The sequence below is a fragment of the Chaetomium strumarium genome (assembly GCF_033439665.1).
Source record: "Chaetomium strumarium strain CBS 333.67 chromosome Unknown B0T15scaffold_1, whole genome shotgun sequence".
Taxonomy (NCBI): domain Eukaryota; kingdom Fungi; phylum Ascomycota; class Sordariomycetes; order Sordariales; family Chaetomiaceae; genus Chaetomium; species Chaetomium strumarium.
In genome coordinates this window covers 2,192,641-2,212,568 of record NW_026944429.1, presented here as the reverse complement: position 1 = coordinate 2,212,568, position 19,928 = coordinate 2,192,641, and the positions used below count along the sequence as shown (strand labels likewise).

Genomic DNA, 19,928 nt, shown 5'->3' with positions numbered 1-19,928 from the left:
AGCTTTGCGGTGGTCTGATCAGGGCAGCTCGCCAATTGTGGAGAGCTTTTCCCGGAAGCTGGACGTTGTTTCGGGGCCCACTCTTCTCCCGGATTATGACGGAACGGCGGGATGCCTGAGGCAGAAACAGTTGTATGGTACCTATATTGGATGTATATAAATGATAACCTCACTCAGGGTATAATAATCACCCTCGACTCCTGTCAATCCGACACATCCTCAGTGCCGTCAGCTTGAAGTTCCAAATTATCTAGCCTCGAGCTAGGTCAAGGACAAGAAACAGACCAGCTGAAGCCTGAGAGCGCAGGCCGTACCTGCCAATGCGCCGAGAATCGCTGGTCTTGACTCCTTGAGGAATGAGGACCTACCGCTGCCTGCATTGAGGGAGTTCTCGCGGCTTTTGCCATGCCCTATACTGTCTTTAGTATATCCGTTCCCGTCACTCGTTGAACCCAAGTTTGAACGCTAGCGACCTGCCCACGGTGCAGTTGCCGCAGGGTGCACTAGGGAGCCTGGGTCTGACCTGTGACCGATGACATCGGTAGATGATACCGGAGGTCCGGAGCCAGCCTCGACGGTCGAGCCCCTCGAGGTAGAGAAGAATTCAAACCCGTCTATTTTTGTTACGTCCACAAACTACTAATGGTTGACAAGACTGTCTAGCTAGGTACCTTATTACACTCTCGGTTTCAGTTGCTCATTGATCCTAGTCTCCATGGAATAAAGGGCCCGAAGTTGAATTCCCAATGTGGCTTCTATCGTCTCATTACACCCATCGCCCTCGCGGACAACGATTAGCAAGGGCTTATCACTTCGTGTTACCTATGCCAGCATCGCATTCTCGGCCCTGCATTGCGATGAGATCCAGACCTTTCCATCGAACCCCGCATCCTGACGCTGCCGTGTCAGTGCGGGCAACTGTGTAAGTGGCAGCAGCCCGGGATCGAGACCGCGGTCGTATGCCAATAGGTCCCCGGGCAATGCCCGGGTTGCAGATGGCACCCGTCGGCGGGTAGTAACCCCACCACGAGGTCCATCCCGATATGCCCAGCTATCTAATGAGCCAGTTCGACCCTTTACTACGATCGGTCGACCTGAGATTCCTCTCTTAAGTGAGGACCCTCACTATTACATACAGGCAACCACAAAACATTTCATCTTCAACTTCGGATAGTATCAAAAACCACCATGTTGCTTCATCGAGCCAATGTCCCCCTCCGTCTCTCCCCCCTCTCTTCCCCGCTCAGGCTCAGGACCAACAAGCCCAGTCCTCCTTCGCACCATGTCCGAGCCATCACCACCTCTCCAAAACTCCAGGCCCAGACCCGCAACCGCGTAGCCATCGTCACAGGCGCAGCCCGCGGCATCGGCCGAGCCATTGCCCTGCGCCTCGCCCAGGATGGCTACAGCGTCACCGCCAGCGACCTCCCCGCTCTCCAAGGCCAGCTGGACTCCCTCGTGTCCGAGATCCAAACCTCCGCCGGGGGCGACGTCCGGGCTCACGCACACACCGCAGACGTCACCTCCCCCGCCGAGGTGGAAGCCCTGGTCCGCAGCTCGGTCTCGGAGCTCGGCCGGCTGGACGCCATGGTGGCCAACGCGGGGATCGCGCAGGTGAAGCCGCTGCTGGAGCTGACGCCCGAGGACGTGCAGCGGATGCTGGCGGTCAACGTCGCCGGCGTGCACTACTGTTTCCAGGCCGCGGCGAAGCAGATGATTTCCCAAGAATATGGAGAAAGAGAAGGCGGAGGTGAAGGTGAAGGTGAGAGCGAGGTACGGGGCAAGCTGATCGCGGCGGCGAGCATCGTCGCCTTCAAGCCTTTCCCCTTGATGGGTCACTACAGCGCGAGCAAGTGGGCGGTGCGCGGGCTGAGCCAGGTGTATGCGATGGAGCTGGCCAAGCACAAGATCACGGCGAATGCGTACGCGCCCGGGATTGTGGATACCAAGATGTGGGAGCTCATCGACGAGGGGCTCGGGCGGAGGGAGGGGAAGGAGAAGGGCGAGATGATCAGGAAGTATAGCGATGACTTGATTGCCCTGGGCCGGACTAGCGTGCCGGAGGATGTCGCTGGTCTGGTTTCGTTCCTGGCCAGTAAGGATGCGGATTACATCACGGGCCAGACGTATGTTGTGGACGGGGGAATCATCTACACTTGATTCGCCTTCCAGCTTTTCCTTTATTTATCGCTTTCCAGGTTAGCGGTATTCGGGAACTTTGATTTTCTGGCAGCGTAGTCGTCTTACTGCGTCGATTAACTGCGGCATGGGACTTGGTATTGTCAGGCTCGAGCCAACACATAACTCGATGCACCGGTCGACATTGTGGTGGACTTCTTTAACTAAGCTTCTATTAACTGTTGTATATCTGAGAGACTGAGAAGACTTGGTATGGTGCCGACCTCGCCTGAGTCCTTATGAAGAGTTCCAATTTTCTACTCGGTATATTCCTGAGTCGGTTTTAAGCCGGTATCCAATTTCTGAGAAACCAAAAGCGGTGGTGGCATGTAAGCTTTTTGGTCGTCGCTGTGGGGGTGAACCTATAAAGGAGGTATGAATCATTCTGACTTGGCCCGGTATCATACATAGCTCGTAGTAAAGTCAACATGTGCCGCAATTCCCGGGCTACCATAAACGGTAGCTTACCCTAAAGGTAAATGAATCATCCTGGTTCACAATGTGTACAAGTTGGAGGAGATGAGCGCACCCAAGACCACGCTACGAAGACCCGCAGAGTGAGTAGCATTGGTTTAGGAGAATGATATAGACAGCACAGTATAGGAATATATATACCTGTAATCTCACATCCTTTCTCCTGTCTGTCCTCTGGCGTGTAGAGTTCTTCGACCCGAGGCGGCAATAGTGTCAGTGTTGCACCAGTACGACGAACCATGAAGTAAGTCCGGCCTTTTGTCGTTGAGAATCCAGAGAGCTTTGCAAGTGATGCATAGAAATGTTCCCTATTCCGAGCTCTTGCACAATGCGGAAAGACCGAAACAGTCATGAGCCGACATCGTCTGATCAGCGAGACAAAGCGTTCAACTGTCTTAGATTTTCCTTGCTGAAACTGAGCCGTTTACTGACGTCCATGTCTATCCACCAGAGCCATCTGTCGCCACCGGTATTTTGGATTACCGTGGAACTATCGCCGGTGACTGGTATCACATACCTCCGCCAGTTCGGTGATACACACTCACTCCAGGAAAGATGGCTTCAATTATTGAGAAGCCGACCTGGCAATGAGCGAGGATGCTGAAGGGACTCACAGAGAAGAAGAAGTGTATTATGTAAGTCTATATAGACCCCCTAAGCCGAGTTGAGTTGTGGGTATTTCTTGACGTCCGACAGGAAACGGGAGTCTTGATTATACCCAAGTCATACCCAAGTAAGACAAGACTGCGGAGAGTATGTTCATGGAGGACCAACCACTTACAGGCACGACAGCTTGAGTCGCTTGACAGCTCGACCGACCATCAATGCCCTGGGTTGAAGACTCAAATGTTAGCATGTTGGCTATCGAAGTACGAATTCCATTCAGCATTCATCATAAAGGCAGAGTAGCCAGGACTCTCTGTTCGCTTTCTCGTTGCGCTTTACATGGATGAGCACCGACTTGACGTACTGAATGGGTTGGAGCAACTTCGGCCATTTGGTCAAGGATAACTAAAGTTTGGAGAGGAAGGTCTCAGGTCGACGATGATGTTGGCTGCTCATCTCCTATTGGACTCTGGGCAATTTCATGTCCGCAAAAGGTGCACATTCGGCTCAATTGGAAGGAGGACCGCAGGAACAGTGTCGGTTTCGCGTCACTGATATCAACTAGCTCTGCTTGGCTTAACCTCGCTTTGGCTGTGTCTTTTGACGATGATCGTCGTGTCCCTACATAATGGTATAGCTCATCTCTACACATGATATAACGTAGGTAGCCGTGGGAGAGTGGGATACTATAGCCTAGGATCCGCGCCGCTTAGTTAATAAGTTGCGAGGGCGCTTCCACGAACGGTCGGCACCTAGTGTACATGAGTTTTTCCAGTTCTGGAGTCGAAACACATGGAGCTAATCTGGAATGCAGACACGCATCGCCAGGGTTGCGTTCTGGTAAGGCATTAGGTTGTGGCGCAATCATCTGCCTGGTGTGCGTGGGACGCCTGCTTCAGACCTAGAATGACGTGCTGTTACAGTAGGGAGAACGGACTGCACATCACAATCCATCAGTTAATAATAATAAGGGAGAGCCACACGAGAGAAACCCCCTTCAGAGCGACCTTCTGCGTCTGTTGCTGGTGTAGCTGATGCCCATCAATGACGGCGACGAGCTTGGAACATTCTCTGTTTCGGATCAGGTGGTACTGCGTTGGGTGGAAAACCGCCGACGGATCTTGTCATTATTCTAGCTCGGGAGGTGGCTCAGAAGCCGACGCCGCCCTCACTCGTTCCAGTCTGCAACCTTGGAACTTCCAGGTTGCCCTGGTTGGGTTCGGGAGAGCCCTGGCCCAAAAGTGACGTACCGCGCCAGGGCTTCTGCCGGGCGCCAATCGCCGTCACGTGTTGCTCCAGGGCGGGGTCTCGTTGGGTGGCCGTGCCAGCCCACATTTCACTGGTCGACAGCCCACGCATCCCGCCTTGCGTTGTCGCTTCGCTGCACTTCGGCCTTGCCCCTTCCCTCATTTCCAACTTTGCATCCAAAACCGGTGACCTTACCCATCCTCGTCTTCTTTCCCCAAACACCAATCGACCAACCCACAATCGCAAGCCCATTTCCACCCACTCTCCAACCCGCGATTTCTTCGCAAGCTACTGTCTGACCGACACCACCTCAGATACTTGATTGCACGAGGTGAGTTCCGCTTATTGCCCGTCAACCCGCTGCACCATCAACCGCACCGTATCTGGGCCGCTGGCGTCATGGTCGACCCGACCGAACCTGACTTCACCCATGGAAATCGTTGTCGCCGTACCCTCCGCCGTCTGGGGTTCGAAGCCCAATTCCTGCTAGCGCTGCGCGGCCATTCTTGGATCTCATACGCAAAAGCGCGTCTTGAAGTCTGGACAGGGCTGCGCATTCACCCCACACCGAAAGCGGGGAGGCCGAGCCATGAAGTCAGGACGGCGCACTCAGCCAGCACATCTCAGAGTTGTCCGATTGTGGCAGCTTTGCTTGTGTTGATTACGGTCTTCGCGACTTGGCTTTTACCGCTTCGATTTTCCATCCCCTGTTTTGTTTTGACCCGTATCTCCAGTTGACCGACTCACCACGCCTGGACCCTGATCTTACCGCTAATCTAGATCTTCCAGATACCTCCACTCAAACAAAATGGGCCACGAAGATGCCGTCTACCTCGCCAAGCTGGCCGAGCAGGCCGAGCGCTATGAGGGCATGTATCCCTGGATGCTGAACAACCCAACGGAATCGAGGCTGACGTTCCACCCCGCGCACAGAAATGGTTGAGAACATGAAGATCGTCGCCTCTGAGGATCGCGATCTTACCGTCGAGGAGCGGAATCTTCTCTCTGTTGCCTACAAGAACGTCATTGGCGCCCGCCGCGCGTCGTGGAGGATCGTCACCTCGATCGAGCAGAAGGAGGAGTCTAAGGGCAACTCTACCCAGGTCTCCCTGATTAAGGAGTACCGCCAGAAGATCGAGGGCGAGCTCGCCAAGATCTGCGAGGACATCCTCAGCGTTCTCGACAAGCACCTTATTCCCTCCGCTAAGACTGGGGAGTCCAAGGTCTTCTATCATAAGATGTCAGTGCTTATGTCCTCCGCGGTCTATGGCGTCCGCCACGTCTGACATCAGAATAGGAAGGGTGATTACCACCGTTACCTTGCCGAGTTTGCCGTTGGCGACCGGCGCAAGGACTCGGCCGACAAGTCGCTCGAGGCTTACAAGGCGGCCACCGAAGTTGCCCAGACCGAGCTTCCGCCCACTCACCCCATCCGCCTTGGTCTTGCCCTCAACTTCTCCGTTTTCTACTATGAGATTCTCAACGCACCGGACCAGGCTTGCCATCTTGCCAAGCAGGCCTTCGATGACGCTATTGCCGGTGAGTAAACACATTCTGGCCCATAGATGCGGTCACGCTTCTAATCACTGCCATTGCAGAGCTCGACACATTGAGCGAGGAGAGCTACAAGGATAGCACCCTGATTATGCAGCTTCTCCGCGACAACCTGGTATGTATCATCCGCTCCGGAACCACACGTAGCATTATGCTAACAATCTTTCCAGACTCTCTGGACGTCGTCCGAGGCCGAGCCCCCCGCTGCTGCAGGCCAGGCCGACGCCCCCCAGCAGGAGGAGCCAAAGCCGGAGACGGCTGCGGAGGAGCCTAAGGCCGAGTAGCCGGTTCCGTTCCATGTTTCTAGTCTCATTGGTAGTGATTACCCACGGTTTATCTTGGCAAACCTTCGGTGGAAACGGTGTCTTTGGAGCGCGGACTGGAGATCCCTCGTACCTTTGCATGTTTACGGACAGATACACACGAGACTTGGTGGGCGGTTTATCGCGGCAGTTAAGGGCTAGAGTGCAGCATTTTGGAGGGTTTCCTTTCCTTTCTCAGATTGCTTGCTTTTTAGACTCTTGGCTCGCGAAGATCGTCTAGACAAGGAAATATAAAACCCCTTCACAAACCGCCTTCACCTTGGTGCCAAGAGTGCTGTCAGTGTGATTAGGTGCAGCTCATATATGGTAATTGTTGATGTTATGGAAGCTTAGCTGTCTCGTACCCCCCAGGATCCGGGACAGCTTCCAACCGGAGCAACATACACACTCCGTCACCCCGCCCTCAGAAGTCACCAACTCCCAAACTCGCCTTCCGTCTTCAAGTTGTTAGCTGAGGCTTCATGGCTCCGCTCAGTGTTCCTTTGCTTATCCTCCCAAGTTTCCTCACTCCGCATCATCCACAACAGCAAAATGCACCCTCAACCAAAGACTACAGTCCGTACAACCGACCATCAGCTCCCCTAAGTCCGCTGCGTCCTCCAGATCGGCCTCGGTAAAGTGGTACCCGCGCGGATTGCCGCACCGACAAGCGCGGTACCACCCGGTCGTCCCATCCGCCTCGCCGTCGGAAGCTAGATCGTCCAGATCGACGTTCTCGATCCCGGTCTGGAAATCTGATGGCGTTCCTCCGGCTGTTGAGGGTCCTTGCTGTTGCGCCTGGCGCTGGAGCTGCAGGGTCCGGTCGTAGGCTTTGCGCTGGCCGGGGCGGGAGAGGGTGGCGTAGGCGGAAGAGATTTGGTCTACTGTGAATGAGGTGGGAACGGTGGTGTTCCCCTGCTGCTGGTTCTGATGCTGGTGTTGGTGTTTAGTCTTGTCTGGGTGATGGTTGAGAAGGGCCCGGCGGTATGCGCGCTTGACCAGGGCTGCTGCTGTGGCTTCGTCGTGGGTGGAGAGCGTTGCCTGGGAGAGGTTGAGGACTTCGTAATAGTTTGGAACAAGGGCTGGTGGCATTGTGGTGGATGGCTTCAGCGGTGTTGGTACCCCTCGAGTGGGCGAGTTGAGTTGGTGTTGAGTTTGGTGATGGTAATCCGTACCGCCGGAGTAATCTGCTTTGAGCTTCAGAGGGGAAATTTCTGGATAACAATTTAGAGTGGATCACGTGCTTCGTAGCTATCCGATATCCCCATCTAGCCTCCGTCGAGGAAGGGAGAGTGCCTTTGTTTCCTGCAGACGAAGATGAGCTGTCAAGACGGCGAGATGGTGGCTAAGGCACGCTGAATTCAACCAGTTGCCCACTCGGGCACCGTAGCAAGAGCCCGATGACGATGGTGGGGCGCGATCCGAGAGTACGGAAATATGTCCCAGAGCTTGGGCCAGCCGGAACGGCGAGACAGGATGTCCGCCCTTGCTAATGATCCGCGGCTTTCGGGTTCCCAGAGTGGTTGAAGGGGACGTTGTGCTTGTACATTGGTATTGGTACACTCTATAGATATCCCAGCTCCCGCACACAGCGTACAGTGCCTTATTTCGGGAATTTTGTCCAGTCCCGTTTCCCAACCTGTAACAAGACCAGTCAGCAGGGCTGCCAAGGGTGCACCGGAAGGCCCGAGAACGAACCTTCTTCCATTCTCTGATGAGCTCCGGCATCTCCAACATAGCCTGTCTTCTCTTCTCCATCCTGTTGAACCACTAAGTCAGCAAGCGTGGGACATCCGGCGGTACAACGCAGACATACTTGACTCCCAACTGTCTCTCGTGCTTGTGGCCCTTGACCTGCTGGCCGACACCGGTACCCCTAACACGGAGACCCAGCTCGACCCGCTTGCGTAACCTGACCTCGGTGCCCTTAGGGGTGTAGGGCAGCAGTTCCTCGACGCCGTGCTCGCGCGCCATCTTCACAAGCTCAGCCTGCCGACGCATCGAGTATTTCGGGTCGTGCCATCGGCCGGTAACTGGGTGCTTCGTCGGCAGGAACGGGTTTGGTGTCTCTTCTTGGTAGGCTGTCTTGTGTGTCTCGGGGTCGACCCCCGCGGGCAGGATCGAGGCGGGAGGATACCGTGCGAGGAAAGTCCGCAGTCGCGCTGGAAGCGCCAGTGCTAATTGCACGTTCTTGGACACCGCTGTCGCCATTGTTGACATTGCATTGGTGGTTGGGGCGCGGGATGTCGAAGTGACGAACCGGGGCAAAGAGGTTCTCACGCGCAATCTGAAAAAAGTGACCGCGGCGATGTAGCACAGTTACTCCTAACCCTGCTGACCCCTAGGTGTACTAACGTTACTAGTAGTACTGTATTAGTAGTAACTTACATGATCTTATAAGGTACCGTAACATCACAGAAAGTGATTAATCCGATACACTTGTCACTAGCACACTCTAAAGAGTGTCGTAACATTAGCGCCCCATACTTCATAGTATTAGTAGACTCACTAGGAGAAAGAATAGGATTCCTGTGGCTATTAGAATACTAGGCCATCGCTTGTCCGAAGAAGCCTTATACCGGTAGAGTAGTACTGCGCATACGGCATCTGCTTACGGCCCGTGGCGTGTATGCAAGTGGCCGTTACAAATATGGAGGTAGGTGTAGTGGTTAAGAATTTCGAGATTACTAGGTACTGACTATGCTACGTACTATCAGTATATCTTAGTGATCAAACTCGAAAGTTTAAAGCATGAGGCCGTTGGAGCTACTCAAAGCTGTCGTCGACGTTGAGCCTAATTAGGTCGTGGTAGTGTAGAAGGTGGCAGTACAATGTAACATACTCCGTGCGAACTCGCGAAAGTGGCAAATGCTACGTGGAGCTGCAGGGTGCTTACGCGGGGTTGATAGGTCAGATCAAGCCCATCCTTGTCGCACGGGCTCTGAGAACGCGGAGGCACATGACATGTCAGCTGACTAGACAGCCGTGCCCGCTGAAGCCCACCAATAGGATCCGCGCATCGCACCAGGCTACGCGAGTTTGTACAGTGTGGTAATAAGGTTTGCGACTGTGCCACCTTGTACTACGTAATCCGCGAGGACCCTTCGGTGCACATTCACCCCACGCACGCTCCTGCTATCCGCTTCTTATAATAGCCACTCGACCTCCAACACACAACTTTCTTAGAAGACTGCCCCCATTTCTCTCCCAGCCGTCATCCCATCGTTTATCAACCCTTTCAAAAACAATACAAGCCTCTGTCATTGCCATGGATAGAAGTAAATTGTCTTTCCCCAATTTGGGCGACAAAGAAACCATGCGCAAACTCGCCGCCGAGGCGAGAGAAATGGAAGAAGCCGAGGGAAGGAGAGACCCAAGAAGACCGCCTGACATTTTCCGGATGCTCGCCAAACGGGATGCTGAGAAAGCTGCCTGGAAACCCAGGTTTATCCCCAAGAAAGAGCGCGAACGCATGGCCGCAGAGAAGGCGGCGAAGGAGGCAGCCGAAGAGGCAGCCAAGGAGGAAGAGCGCAAGAAGCGGATTGAACAATGGGAGTACAATAAGAAGCACGGGTTGGGCTGGTTCGCGACGGACAAGACAAAGGCGAAGGATATACCGACCGGCCCCAGGGCTCTGCGCCAACCCGGCGATGGCTCGGAGCATATGCAGATTGGAAAGCGTTCTCGGGCAGACGAAGAAGAGGAGGAAAAGCGCGCCGAGATGGAACGAGCGGATGCGGCAGCGCTACGCGCCCGGTATCTCGGCCCTGAGGTCAACCAATCCACCTTCTCGGCGAAGAAGAAGAGGAGGAGGACTGCGGCGAACAAGTTCAATTTCGACTGGGATCCAGAAGACGATACAAGCAGACCTTACGACCCCATCTACGCAGGACGTGACGAATACGCAGCACTCAGCCCCGATGAGAAGGTGCGACGGCAGGTCGAATCTATCCGGCGCAGCGATCCGGAGACCGGAGAGCAGCGGGCAAGGGATATTTTGGAGCGACACGAGCGCGCCAAGCAAGAGGTCGAGCGCAGAACTTTCGGGAAACACTGGTCGGAAAAGAAACTAGAAGAGATGAAGGAACGCGACTGGCGTATCTTCAAAGAGAACTTCGCTATAGCTACCAAAGGCGGTGCCATCCCGAACCCTATGCGGAGCTGGCAAGAGTCGAATCTGCCACGAAGTCTGCTCGAGATCGTCCACAAAGTAGGCTACGACGAACCGACGCCGATTCAAAAGGCGGCTATACCGATCGCCCTCCAGGCCCGCGACTTGATCGGTGTTGCTGTCACAGGCTCCGGAAAGACGGCCGCGTTTCTGCTGCCACTCCTCGTATACATCTCCGAGCTACCGCCGCTTACCGAAGACAACAGGAACGACGGACCGTATGCGCTTATCCTTGCGCCAACTAGAGAGTTGGTGCAGCAGATCGAGACAGAAGCCAGAAAGTTTGCCGGCCCATTGGGCTTCACCGTTGTCAGCATCGTTGGTGGTCACTCCTTGGAAGAGCAGGCATATGCACTTCGCAACGGCGCAGAGATCATCGTCGCGACGCCGGGCCGTCTTGTCGACTGCCTTGAGAGGCGCCTGCTGGTATTCTCGCAATGCTGTTATGTGATTATGGATGAAGCCGACAGAATGATCGATCAGGGGTTCGAGGAGCCTCTGACTAAGATCCTCGATGCCCTTCCGGTAACCAACGAGAAACCGGACACGGACGACGCCGAGAACCCGCAGCTGATGAGACGCTACGTTGCCGGAAAGGACCGATACCGGCAGACAATGATGTACACGGCAACCATGCCACCGCTCGTTGAAAAGATCGCCAAGAAGTATTTGCGGCGGCCAGCCATCGTGACGATTGGTAACGCCGGAGAGGCGGTTGATACGGTCGAGCAGCGTGTCGAGTTCATCAGCGGCGAGGATAAGCGGAAGCGGCGGCTACAGGAAATCCTCAATTCTGGGCAGTTCAAACCACCCATTATTGTTTTTGTCAACATCAAGCGCAACTGCGAAATGGTCGCCAAAGACATCAAGTCGTGGGGATACTCAACAGTCACACTACACGGCAGCAAAACGCAGGAACAGCGTGAGGCGTCGCTGGCATCACTCCGGAACGGCCAGTCGAGCATCCTGGTTGCGACAGATTTGGCTGGCCGTGGTATTGACGTGCCAGACGTCTCGCTGGTCGTCAACTTCAACATGCCATCCAGCATCGAGGCTTACACGCATCGCATTGGTCGTACTGGTCGTGCGGGCAAGAGGGGTGTGGCAATCACGTTCCTCGGTAACGAAGACACAGATGTCATGTACGACCTGAAGCAAATCATATCCAAGTCGTCAATCTCGAAGGTGCCTGAGGAGTTGCGGCGACATGAGGCCGCGCAGTCGAAACCGACACGCGGTCAGAAGAAGTTGGAGGATTCTAGTGGGTTTGCGGGAAAAGGTGGCTCATGGTTCTAGGGCGTATTGTACCGTTACTGGGCGTAGTGGGAATAGGGTTTCCAGCTGTTGTATTCTTAATGGCTTCTGAGTTTTAAGTTGAATGATTCCAGTGGGTTTGCAAAAAAAGGTGGCTCATGCCCGGTTCTAGGTGGTGTTGTACATGGCTTCTGAGTTTTCTACGCAACATAATGTATAATAGGGGTGGTTGAATCAGACCCTTGCTTTTGCATTTCTTCGCTCCATGAACAAAAACTCTAAACGACGATAATGTCCAAAGGAGTCAGGTAGTTTTATATGGTGATGAGGCTTGTTGGAAGACCCGGACGCCGTCCAGGAAAAGCACCTATTATTTATACAAGTTTCAAGACGGGACAAGGTCATTTGTTCCTGGCCTTTCTCATCTTCCTTATCCTCGTCCTCCCCCGCTTCGCCTCTTTCTTTTCATTTTCTCATTCTTCTTTCTTCTCTTTCTTCTTAATCCTGCCGGGGTAAACTTTTATTGCCCGAACAGTCGGGCTAGGCATGGGCCGTACGGTACAGTACAGTACATACCTAGTTCCCGTGTAGCTTGGTAGGCACGTAGGTTATTGGTGTCGCATGGATGAGCGAATCGGCTGTTCTGGCGCTGACACTGTTTGATGATTTGATCCCCGCCGAAATCAAGGCAACCCCTGGCTGCCAAGAGCCGGGCACTGCCGGGCCGCTTTCCAAATTTTTTTTGGTTGTTCTCCAGCCCGTCCCACTGCCGGATACACATAACGGAGAGTCACAGTGCCACTCCAGCATGTGCCCGAGCGGATTTCGGATAGGCTTCCCAAGTTGAAGGGACTGTCGCCGACCCTATGATGTGAAATCTTCCTGTGATCTTTCATGCCCCTACGGCAAGGTGCACTGGTCTCGAGCATCTCCAACAGCTGAGACAAAGCCCGGCCATCTTCTTGGCTAAGGTAGTCTCCTCCGCTCATCAGGACTTGATTCACGTTCTCCCCGCTTGAGCGGTGACTCTATGACCAACATACCACGAGCCGAGCCGTATGTGTGATCTGTATTGGATACTGTCGCGCTGCATTCAGGCTGCATTGTGGGAGCAAACAAAGCGTTGACGTCTCCGTTTCATTACATTGCCCCGCCGCTGCTGGTTGCGCGTCACACTCTGCTGTGCGCGTCTCGCGAGCATCGGACTGCGAAGGCCCAGGGGGGCCGCTCGCACATACCATCGAGGCTCACACCACGCAGTACTCAGAAACTCTGCACAGTGTTAGTCTGGCTACTGTGCCGGTCGTGAGCCTCTCGACATTTCGTCTCGCCTTCCACAGACATGGAGCCGGCCACCACTCAAGAAGGCTGCCTCAAGCCCCTCTCAGACGCCACTTCTGCGCCCATACAGTTGAAAGCCAGGACTGCGGGGATGGAGGCGATCGAGGACATTCTCTACGGCTCTGTAAGTGTTTACCACTCAATGCACCTCCCTAGGACTCTTGCTGATTCCCGTTCTAGGTTGCCGGCGTCGTGGGCAAATACATTGAATACCCCTTCGACACAGTCAAGGTCCGCCTCCAGTCACAGCCCGACCACCTCCCGCTCCGATACAAAGGACCCATCGACTGCTTCCGCCAGTCCATCCGCGCCGATGGCGTCCTGGGCTTGTACCGGGGCATCTCAGCGCCCCTCGTCGGCGCCGCGCTCGAGAACAGCAGCCTCTTCTTCTGGGAGCGCCTCGGCCGCGCCGCCATCTACGCATCGGGCTACTCGCCGCGCGACCAGCCGCTCCCGCTCTCGGCGCTGTGGATGACGGGCGCCTTCTCCGGTGCCATGACCTCCTTCATCCTGACGCCCGTCGAGCTGGTCAAGTGCAAGATCCAGGTCCCCGAGACCGAGGGCGGCGTGGTCAGGGCCCCGCTCAAGCCCATCCCCGTCATGCGCGACATCTTCCGCCACCAAGGGCTGCGCGGCTTCTGGCACGGCCAGCTGGGCACGCTGATCCGCGAGTCGGGCGGGTGCGCCGCGTGGTTCGGGTCCAAGGAGACGGTGACCAAGCTGATGCGGGAGTGGAACGAGCGGTCCGCGCAGACGCAGGAGGAAAAGGAACGGGCGAGGGCGGCGGATGCGCTGCCGCTGTGGCAGCAGGCGGTGGCGGGCGCGACGGCTGGCGCGTCGTATAACTTCCTGTTCTTCCCTGCGGATACGGTCAAGTCGAGGATGCAGACCTCGCCGATCGGCGAAGCAGCGGCCGAGCAGAGGTCGTTCGCTGCGGAGACGGCGGCGCTGTGGAAGCAGGCCGGCTTGAGGGGCTTTTATCGCGGGTGCGGCATCACCGTGCTGAGGTCGGTGCCGAGCTCTGCGGTCATTTTCATGGTCTATGATGGGCTGAAAACGTACTTCCCTCTGCAATGACACGGACGTGCGGTGGGTTTCTGCGGTAATTCATACTGGGGGGGTAGAGGAAACGGGCGACGGTATAGACGGGGCGGCATCTCATTCTCATCACTAGCGGCGCGTTGTGGCGTTCCGGTACGTTCGGAGGGAGAGAAGGGTCATAAACTCATGACGACCTGTGGTCACATAACAGAAAAAGGACGCCTACAGTTGCAGGCGAAGGCGGATCCTTTTTCCCAACCACAGAAGCTATTTCTACATTTTGCATAGAAACGCCAGGGTGGGACCAGATAGACAACGGACTTTGCCATTGCTTCCCCCTTTCTGCCCTTTTTTCGCAATCGAGGCCTCCTTTTTACGCCTTCTTCTTCCCCCCTGCAGTCCCACCACCGACCATGGGGCTGAGATCCCAGTTATTCAGGTAGCCGGTCCCGAACGAGAGGTAGGTCGCGAACCCGAGCCAGGCGACGTAGGGCGCCAGCAGCCAGCCCGCCGTGCTGTCCACCTTGGTGCCCCATAACCAAGCCAGGTACGAGTTGATACCAAGCAGCGCCGCAGCGTCGGCGGTGGCCAGGATAGGGTGGTTGAAGCCGTAGAAGAGCGGCATCCAGGCTAGGTTCAGGCCCAGCTGGATCGTGTAGAGAGTTGCGCCATGTCGGGCAGCGGTTATTGTTTCCTTTTGGTTTTCGTGTTGTTAGTTTTCTGGGAGGGGACAAAGCTCAAGGAGAGAATCGGCGGGAAAGGGGAATGGCTTACGGTAGAGTTTACTGCCAGGTTGCCTGGGTTCACTGCTCGGTATGCGGCGTATCCCATCATACCGTAGAGCGTGGTCCAGACTGGCCCGAAGACCCCGGCAGGGGGGCGTAAGGGGGGATGTTTTAGGGTGACGGATTCGCGATGGCTGCTGTCGGCTGCAAAGGGCGCTGTTGTTAGGTCATGGCGTGGTGAACTGACACGAAACCTCGAAATGTTACGTACGTCTGGTGCTGAAACCTACGGCTGTCCCAAGGACGACTGGCAACAGTATTGACCCGGGAAGGTTGTTGAAGACTGCCTCAGGCAGCGTGAGTGAAGGTATGTAGGTCGTCATTTCGGTCACTGTGTATTCGAGGCTAAAGGGGATTCTACGATGGATAACAGGTGGAAGAAATCCAAGGTGGAGGGGATATTCAAAATCTAATACTGAGTGATGTTTCTCAAAAGGAAATCGTTGAAACTACAGACTACTAATACTTATAATCAACCCTCAAAACCGCGGCGAGCGACGAGCGGGATGGAGATATGACGACGTCGCCCGCTGTTCCCTTGTCCGGGACTATATATGCGGGTAACATTCGATGTAACTGCGCGCCAGTTTCGCAGTGAAAGTAGCAAGTTGATGAATGTCCAAGGGAAACAGGGAGGATATGGGGAGAGCGAGACGTTAGGCATTGCTGCTTGCCAGAAAAGCGTTATACATGGTAAAACACCCAGGTCCTCCGTGGCAACCGATGTGCTGAGGTTATCTGAAGCTTTGTCGTAGGTTTCCAAACTTCAAGGAGCGCATTGGTGCTCTATCAACATCCTGCTGAGACCTTACCGGCTTGGTTCTCTGATAGGTAATCAGTTCAGCAACCCCGCCACTTTCTATCGCTCTTGAAAAGAGCCTGGCTTAGATGATATTGAATACCTTAAGTATGCAGGTGGTAGGAAGGAGTGTTGCCACTTGTTTCGTTAACCCCCCGCGGCCAGAAGGTGCCAAGCCCGGCTAACTGGAAATGATTGGATAGTACCCGTTCTAGCTGTGGACATGTCACGTGACAAAGCCAGCCTCTTGGTCCTGCGGGCCATAGTGGGACCTCTCGCAGCCATCTGCGTATTGCTGTACTGCCGTAGTCATTGTTCCATTCCATCAACTCCACGCCGTCGCGCGATCCAACAGGACAGGCCAGCGCGCAACATTGATCTGCTCCGGGAGTCGTTGCCGCTCACACTGGACCCTATACAATTGTTCGTTCACGTTTCCTTTCACGTCTTCCTACCAATCATTGCTCTTCTCAGGCCCTGGTTATCTGCTCCTGTCCATCTCGAGTTGCAGCGAGCACTCTCTTGGCTTGTCTTGCTATCCTCGCCCACCTCACCACCTAGCATTCGTCACCGTCAACGAAGCAGCCTCGGCGAGACCCTCCTATTCTCCGTCGCCTTCACCTTCTTCATCCTTTTTACTGGCCTCATGCGCCAATGCTATCATATTTATTCATTGCCCGCTCTCAATCATTTTCACAAGCCCGCTTCTTCCTCATCGTTGCCGTCGCCCGAATTCGCCGAGATCCGTTGTTTCTAACCGCAATCATGTCGCCAAACAGTGTTCGCCGACTTCAAACAGCAATCACGCATTCGATTTCTGATATCACCTAGCAAGCGACAGACAAACGTTTCTAGGGAGCACAACGAAACCGTGCGCCTTGCTACATCCAACAGCAGCTCGCTCGCACCTTCTTCACCTGCATCGGCCTCCTCGCGCACGACGGGTCCCGCGCCCTTCTAAGGACTCGAGTTGACGTCGACGAAATAATACACTTGTTGGGCCGAAATGGATTCGTACTACCGCGACTCAGTTCGCTCGCCCGGCGACCGTTGGAGCAGCCGCGATGATGCGAGGGTCAAGGATGAGAGAGGAGACAGCTTTTATCGCAGCAGATCCCCTGGTGTGTCCTGGTTCTTCGTCGCGCTTATCCTTTCGTTCTTCAACACGCCGTTACGTCGGCCGTTTCCATTCAGTTATGCTTGACCCATCCGCTTACATTCTCTAGGTACCGACCGTAGCCGACGGCGGTCCCGTTCTCCCGTTGCTGTCGATCGTTACGAGCCTAGAGGCCGTGGCCGTGACGAGTATGTCGGCACCCGCGATAGGGATGACCGCAGTCGGCGCTCGCCCCACCCTATTATCGATCGCTATGTCCCAGGCCAAGATTCAACGCCGCCGCAGCCATTGACCAACCCTCTTCCAAATCCACTTACCCTGCCATATCAGGTCGGCTTCTCGTGGTTTGGCGAGTGGTGGAGAACGAACGAGAAGATCAAGGAGGAGAAGGAACGATTGAGAACGGGCCGACGCCGGGAGCCTGAGCGTATGCGCGGCCCCCGCGAAGCACAGGAGGACCGGGAGAGGGAAAAGGCCAAGATCCAGGCTGCATATGACGCATATAAAGAGGAACTCCAAGGCAAGATGGCATCGACCTTCGTAAGGCAGCACAAAGAAGAACAATGGTTCAAAGAGCGCTATGTGCCTGAGGTTCGGGATCCGCTCCGCCGGCAGCTGAACGAAATTCGGCGTGGCGCATACGCCCGGTGGGAGCAAGACCTGGCCTCCGGTACCTTTGACGAGTTCTCTCTCGAAGGCATGCCTAAGAGTGAAAGCAACGGGGCTGGCGGTGTGGTCGAGAAGGAGGAGGGCGAAGCAACCGCGGCGGATGGAACGCTCGGCGTTGGTGACCTGGTGCCTGCCAGCCCTGTCGAGATCCGAGACGACAGCCTGGATCAGCCAACCCTCCTCATCAAGACAATTGCACCTTCCGTAAGCCGCCAGAATCTCGAGGCATTCTGTAAGGAACATCTCGGTGAGGGAGAAGGCGGCTTCAAGTGGCTGTCTTTGAGCGACCCGAACCCGTCCAAGAGATATCACCGGATCGGTTGGATCATGTTGCACCCCGCCCCTGAAGTTCCAGTCGCCGAGGACGGTGAGGGACACCAAGAGGAAGAAGATGGCGAGTCCAAGCCTAGCGCTCCCATCTCCACCGCTGATAAAGCTCTTGAGGCGATCAACGGGAAGACGGTCAAAGATGAGCTACGTGGTGATTTCACGTGCCATGTCGGCGTTCACCACCCCCCTACGCATCTGAGGAAGAAGGCGCTTTGGGATCTGTTCTCACACCCAGATCGGATTCGCAAAGATCTTCAGCTCGCCACAGAGTTGGTCGGCAAGTTCGAGAGCGATTTTGGCTCTGATTTCAACGCCGCTCTCCAAATCGAGGAACATGTTGAGAAGATGCGTCTCGAGGGGAAGCTCCAGCCTCCTGCCTCGGCATCCCCGGCTAAGAAGCCGAAAAAGGAGCGGGTTATCGGAACGGACGAATCTCTGGACGTGGAGCATGAAGAAGGGGAGGACGCTACCGCGGCAATGGAAGAGGATGATGAGGATGAGGATGAGGGAATGGTGGATGATGAAGTGGACGACATGGATCTCCTTGTTGCAAAGAAGCGGCTGGATCTCACGATCGAGTACCTACGCCGCGTCTTCAGCTTCTGCTTCTTCTGCGTTTTCGAAAGTGACTCGGTCCACGAGCTGACCAGGAAGTGTCCCGGTGGTCATCTGCGCAGACCCAGGAGCACTCTGTCTTCGGCCGCCAAAGCTGTTGCTCAGGCAAGCGCAAGCGGCGAGCCCTTCCCAGCAAAGAAACGCAAGGATTCCGAGGATGTCGAAGAGGGAGAGGCACCGGAAGAGGACCGGAAGTTCCGTGCCTCGTCCAAAGCTGAGCAGCAGCTGCAGCGGGCTTACAACTGGGTCAAGACGTTCGAGGACAAGATCAACCAGATTCTCCGTCCTGAGACAGTCGATCTCCGGAAGCTGGGCGGCAAGCCCGTGGAAGAGGCGGTAAGCGACGAGCTCGCCAAGCACGTCAAGCAGGAAGACGAGCATAAGTGGCGCTGCAAGGTGCCCGAGTGCACCAAGCTATTCAAGGAAGAGCACTTCTGGCGCAAGCACGTCGAGAAGCGCCACGAGGAATGGCTCGAAAAGCTAAAGGAGGAGGTGAGAGAATGACTTTTTTCTGGTTGTCCCCTTTCCATCGCTCTCGCTAAACGCAGAAACACAGTTCGCGTTGATAAACGCTTATGTTATTGACCCGGCACATATTGCGCCCTCCCGCACGGATGCCAATTCGAATGGCCACTTCCCTCAATCCAACGGTCAGCAGCCGACGGGCACCCCGCGCGGTTTCAACCTGCAGAACTACGCCATGAACAGCATGTTCATGCCAGGCTTCCCCATGGCCATTTTCCCGAACATGATGGGCGGCGCCAATCCTCTCAGCGCTACATCCGGTTGGCACGCTCCTGGCGGCGGTGACGAGCGTGGTGGAGGACCCGGTCCGATCCGTCGGGGTGGTGGAATGTCAGGCGGAGGTGGCAGCCGGTTCCAAAACCGTCCCGGTCCGTATGACCGCCGTCCGAACGGCCGGTACGGTGGTGACAGCGGGATGGGCGGTGGCGTGGGTGGTGGGCGCGGTCGTCCTAGCCCGGCGAACCGCTGGGGTGATGGCGCGGGTGCTGCGGCCGCTCCTCGCGAGGCGGTCCAGGGCCGGACACTCAGAAGCTACGAGGACCTGGATCAGGTTTCCGGGGGTGGTGGCGGCGAGCTTAACTACTAGAGAAGAGTTGGGCCGCGACCAAAGCGCTACAAGGACCTCAATTAGGTGCCGGGCGGTAGCGTCCTCCAACTCAACTACGATGAACTGAAAATCAAACTGAAAAGGGCGTCGCGGTTCTCCGCACGCCGGCGGAGATATTACTCATGGTTTCTCAGGAAGGTCTGATTGCGCTGCTATGGATTTTCCTTTTCTTTTCAAAAGCTGGCAGACAGGACGGAGCTTCTGTGCTTTTTGTCTCGGATGCACTCGAGGGGAAGTTTTTGTTTACATTGTGTACGAATAGCGAATAACCGGCATCGAGTCGACCGGCAGGGTTCTATCATCACGCGGTAG

At 55.4% G+C, this 19,928-nt stretch overlaps 7 protein-coding genes across 7 annotated transcripts; 5 read left to right on the top strand and 2 right to left on the bottom strand.

The window, feature by feature from the left end:
* Positions 1–1,188: 1,188 nt before the first annotated feature.
* On the top strand, positions 1,189–2,160 carry B0T15DRAFT_388352 (uncharacterized protein; the record flags this gene model as incomplete). The annotated part of the gene is made up of 1 exon (XM_062864443.1): positions 1,189–2,160. One exon carries the CDS (start codon positions 1,189–1,191, stop codon positions 2,158–2,160), a length of 972 nt encoding a protein of 323 aa, XP_062725795.1.
* A 2,655-nt stretch (positions 2,161–4,815) lies between these two features.
* Positions 4,816–6,634, top strand: B0T15DRAFT_517117 (14-3-3 domain-containing protein). Its single transcript, XM_062868298.1, has 6 exons — positions 4,816–4,836; positions 4,940–5,375; positions 5,440–5,746; positions 5,804–6,045; positions 6,105–6,175; positions 6,231–6,634. The coding sequence occupies exons 2-6, from the start codon at positions 5,315–5,317 to the stop codon at positions 6,342–6,344; spliced, it is 795 nt and encodes a 264-aa protein (XP_062725794.1). The 5' UTR covers positions 4,816–4,836; positions 4,940–5,314; the 3' UTR covers positions 6,345–6,634.
* Positions 6,635–6,887: 253 nt separating this feature from the next.
* Positions 6,888–8,573, bottom strand: B0T15DRAFT_564162 (uncharacterized protein; the record flags this gene model as incomplete). Its single annotated transcript, XM_062870636.1, has 3 exons — positions 6,888–7,549; positions 8,061–8,121; positions 8,175–8,573. 3 exons carry the CDS (start codon positions 8,571–8,573, stop codon positions 6,888–6,890), a joined length of 1,122 nt encoding a protein of 373 aa, XP_062725793.1.
* Positions 8,574–9,708: 1,135 nt separating this feature from the next.
* On the top strand, positions 9,709–11,829 carry B0T15DRAFT_481509 (P-loop containing nucleoside triphosphate hydrolase protein; the record flags this gene model as incomplete). Its single annotated transcript, XM_062866028.1, has 1 exon — positions 9,709–11,829. The coding sequence occupies one exon, from the start codon at positions 9,709–9,711 to the stop codon at positions 11,827–11,829; it is 2,121 nt and encodes a 706-aa protein (XP_062725792.1).
* Positions 11,830–12,953: 1,124 nt separating this feature from the next.
* Positions 12,954–14,403, top strand: B0T15DRAFT_21207 (mitochondrial carrier domain-containing protein). The gene is made up of 2 exons (XM_062862688.1): positions 12,954–13,252; positions 13,309–14,403. The coding sequence occupies exons 1-2, from the start codon at positions 13,130–13,132 to the stop codon at positions 14,203–14,205; spliced, it is 1,020 nt and encodes a 339-aa protein (XP_062725791.1). The 5' UTR covers positions 12,954–13,129; the 3' UTR covers positions 14,206–14,403.
* Positions 14,404–14,542: 139 nt separating this feature from the next.
* B0T15DRAFT_388527 (TspO/MBR family-domain-containing protein) lies at positions 14,543–15,277 on the bottom strand (the record flags this gene model as incomplete). Its single annotated transcript, XM_062864451.1, has 3 exons — positions 14,543–14,863; positions 14,944–15,136; positions 15,162–15,277. The coding sequence occupies 3 exons, from the start codon at positions 15,275–15,277 to the stop codon at positions 14,543–14,545; spliced, it is 630 nt and encodes a 209-aa protein (XP_062725790.1).
* Positions 15,278–16,672: 1,395 nt separating this feature from the next.
* On the top strand, positions 16,673–19,773 carry B0T15DRAFT_21155 (uncharacterized protein). Its single transcript, XM_062862680.1, has 3 exons — positions 16,673–16,874; positions 16,980–18,976; positions 19,041–19,773. Exons 1-3 carry the CDS (start codon positions 16,760–16,762, stop codon positions 19,593–19,595), a joined length of 2,667 nt encoding a protein of 888 aa, XP_062725789.1. The 5' UTR covers positions 16,673–16,759; the 3' UTR covers positions 19,596–19,773.
* Positions 19,774–19,928: the final 155 nt, after the last annotated feature.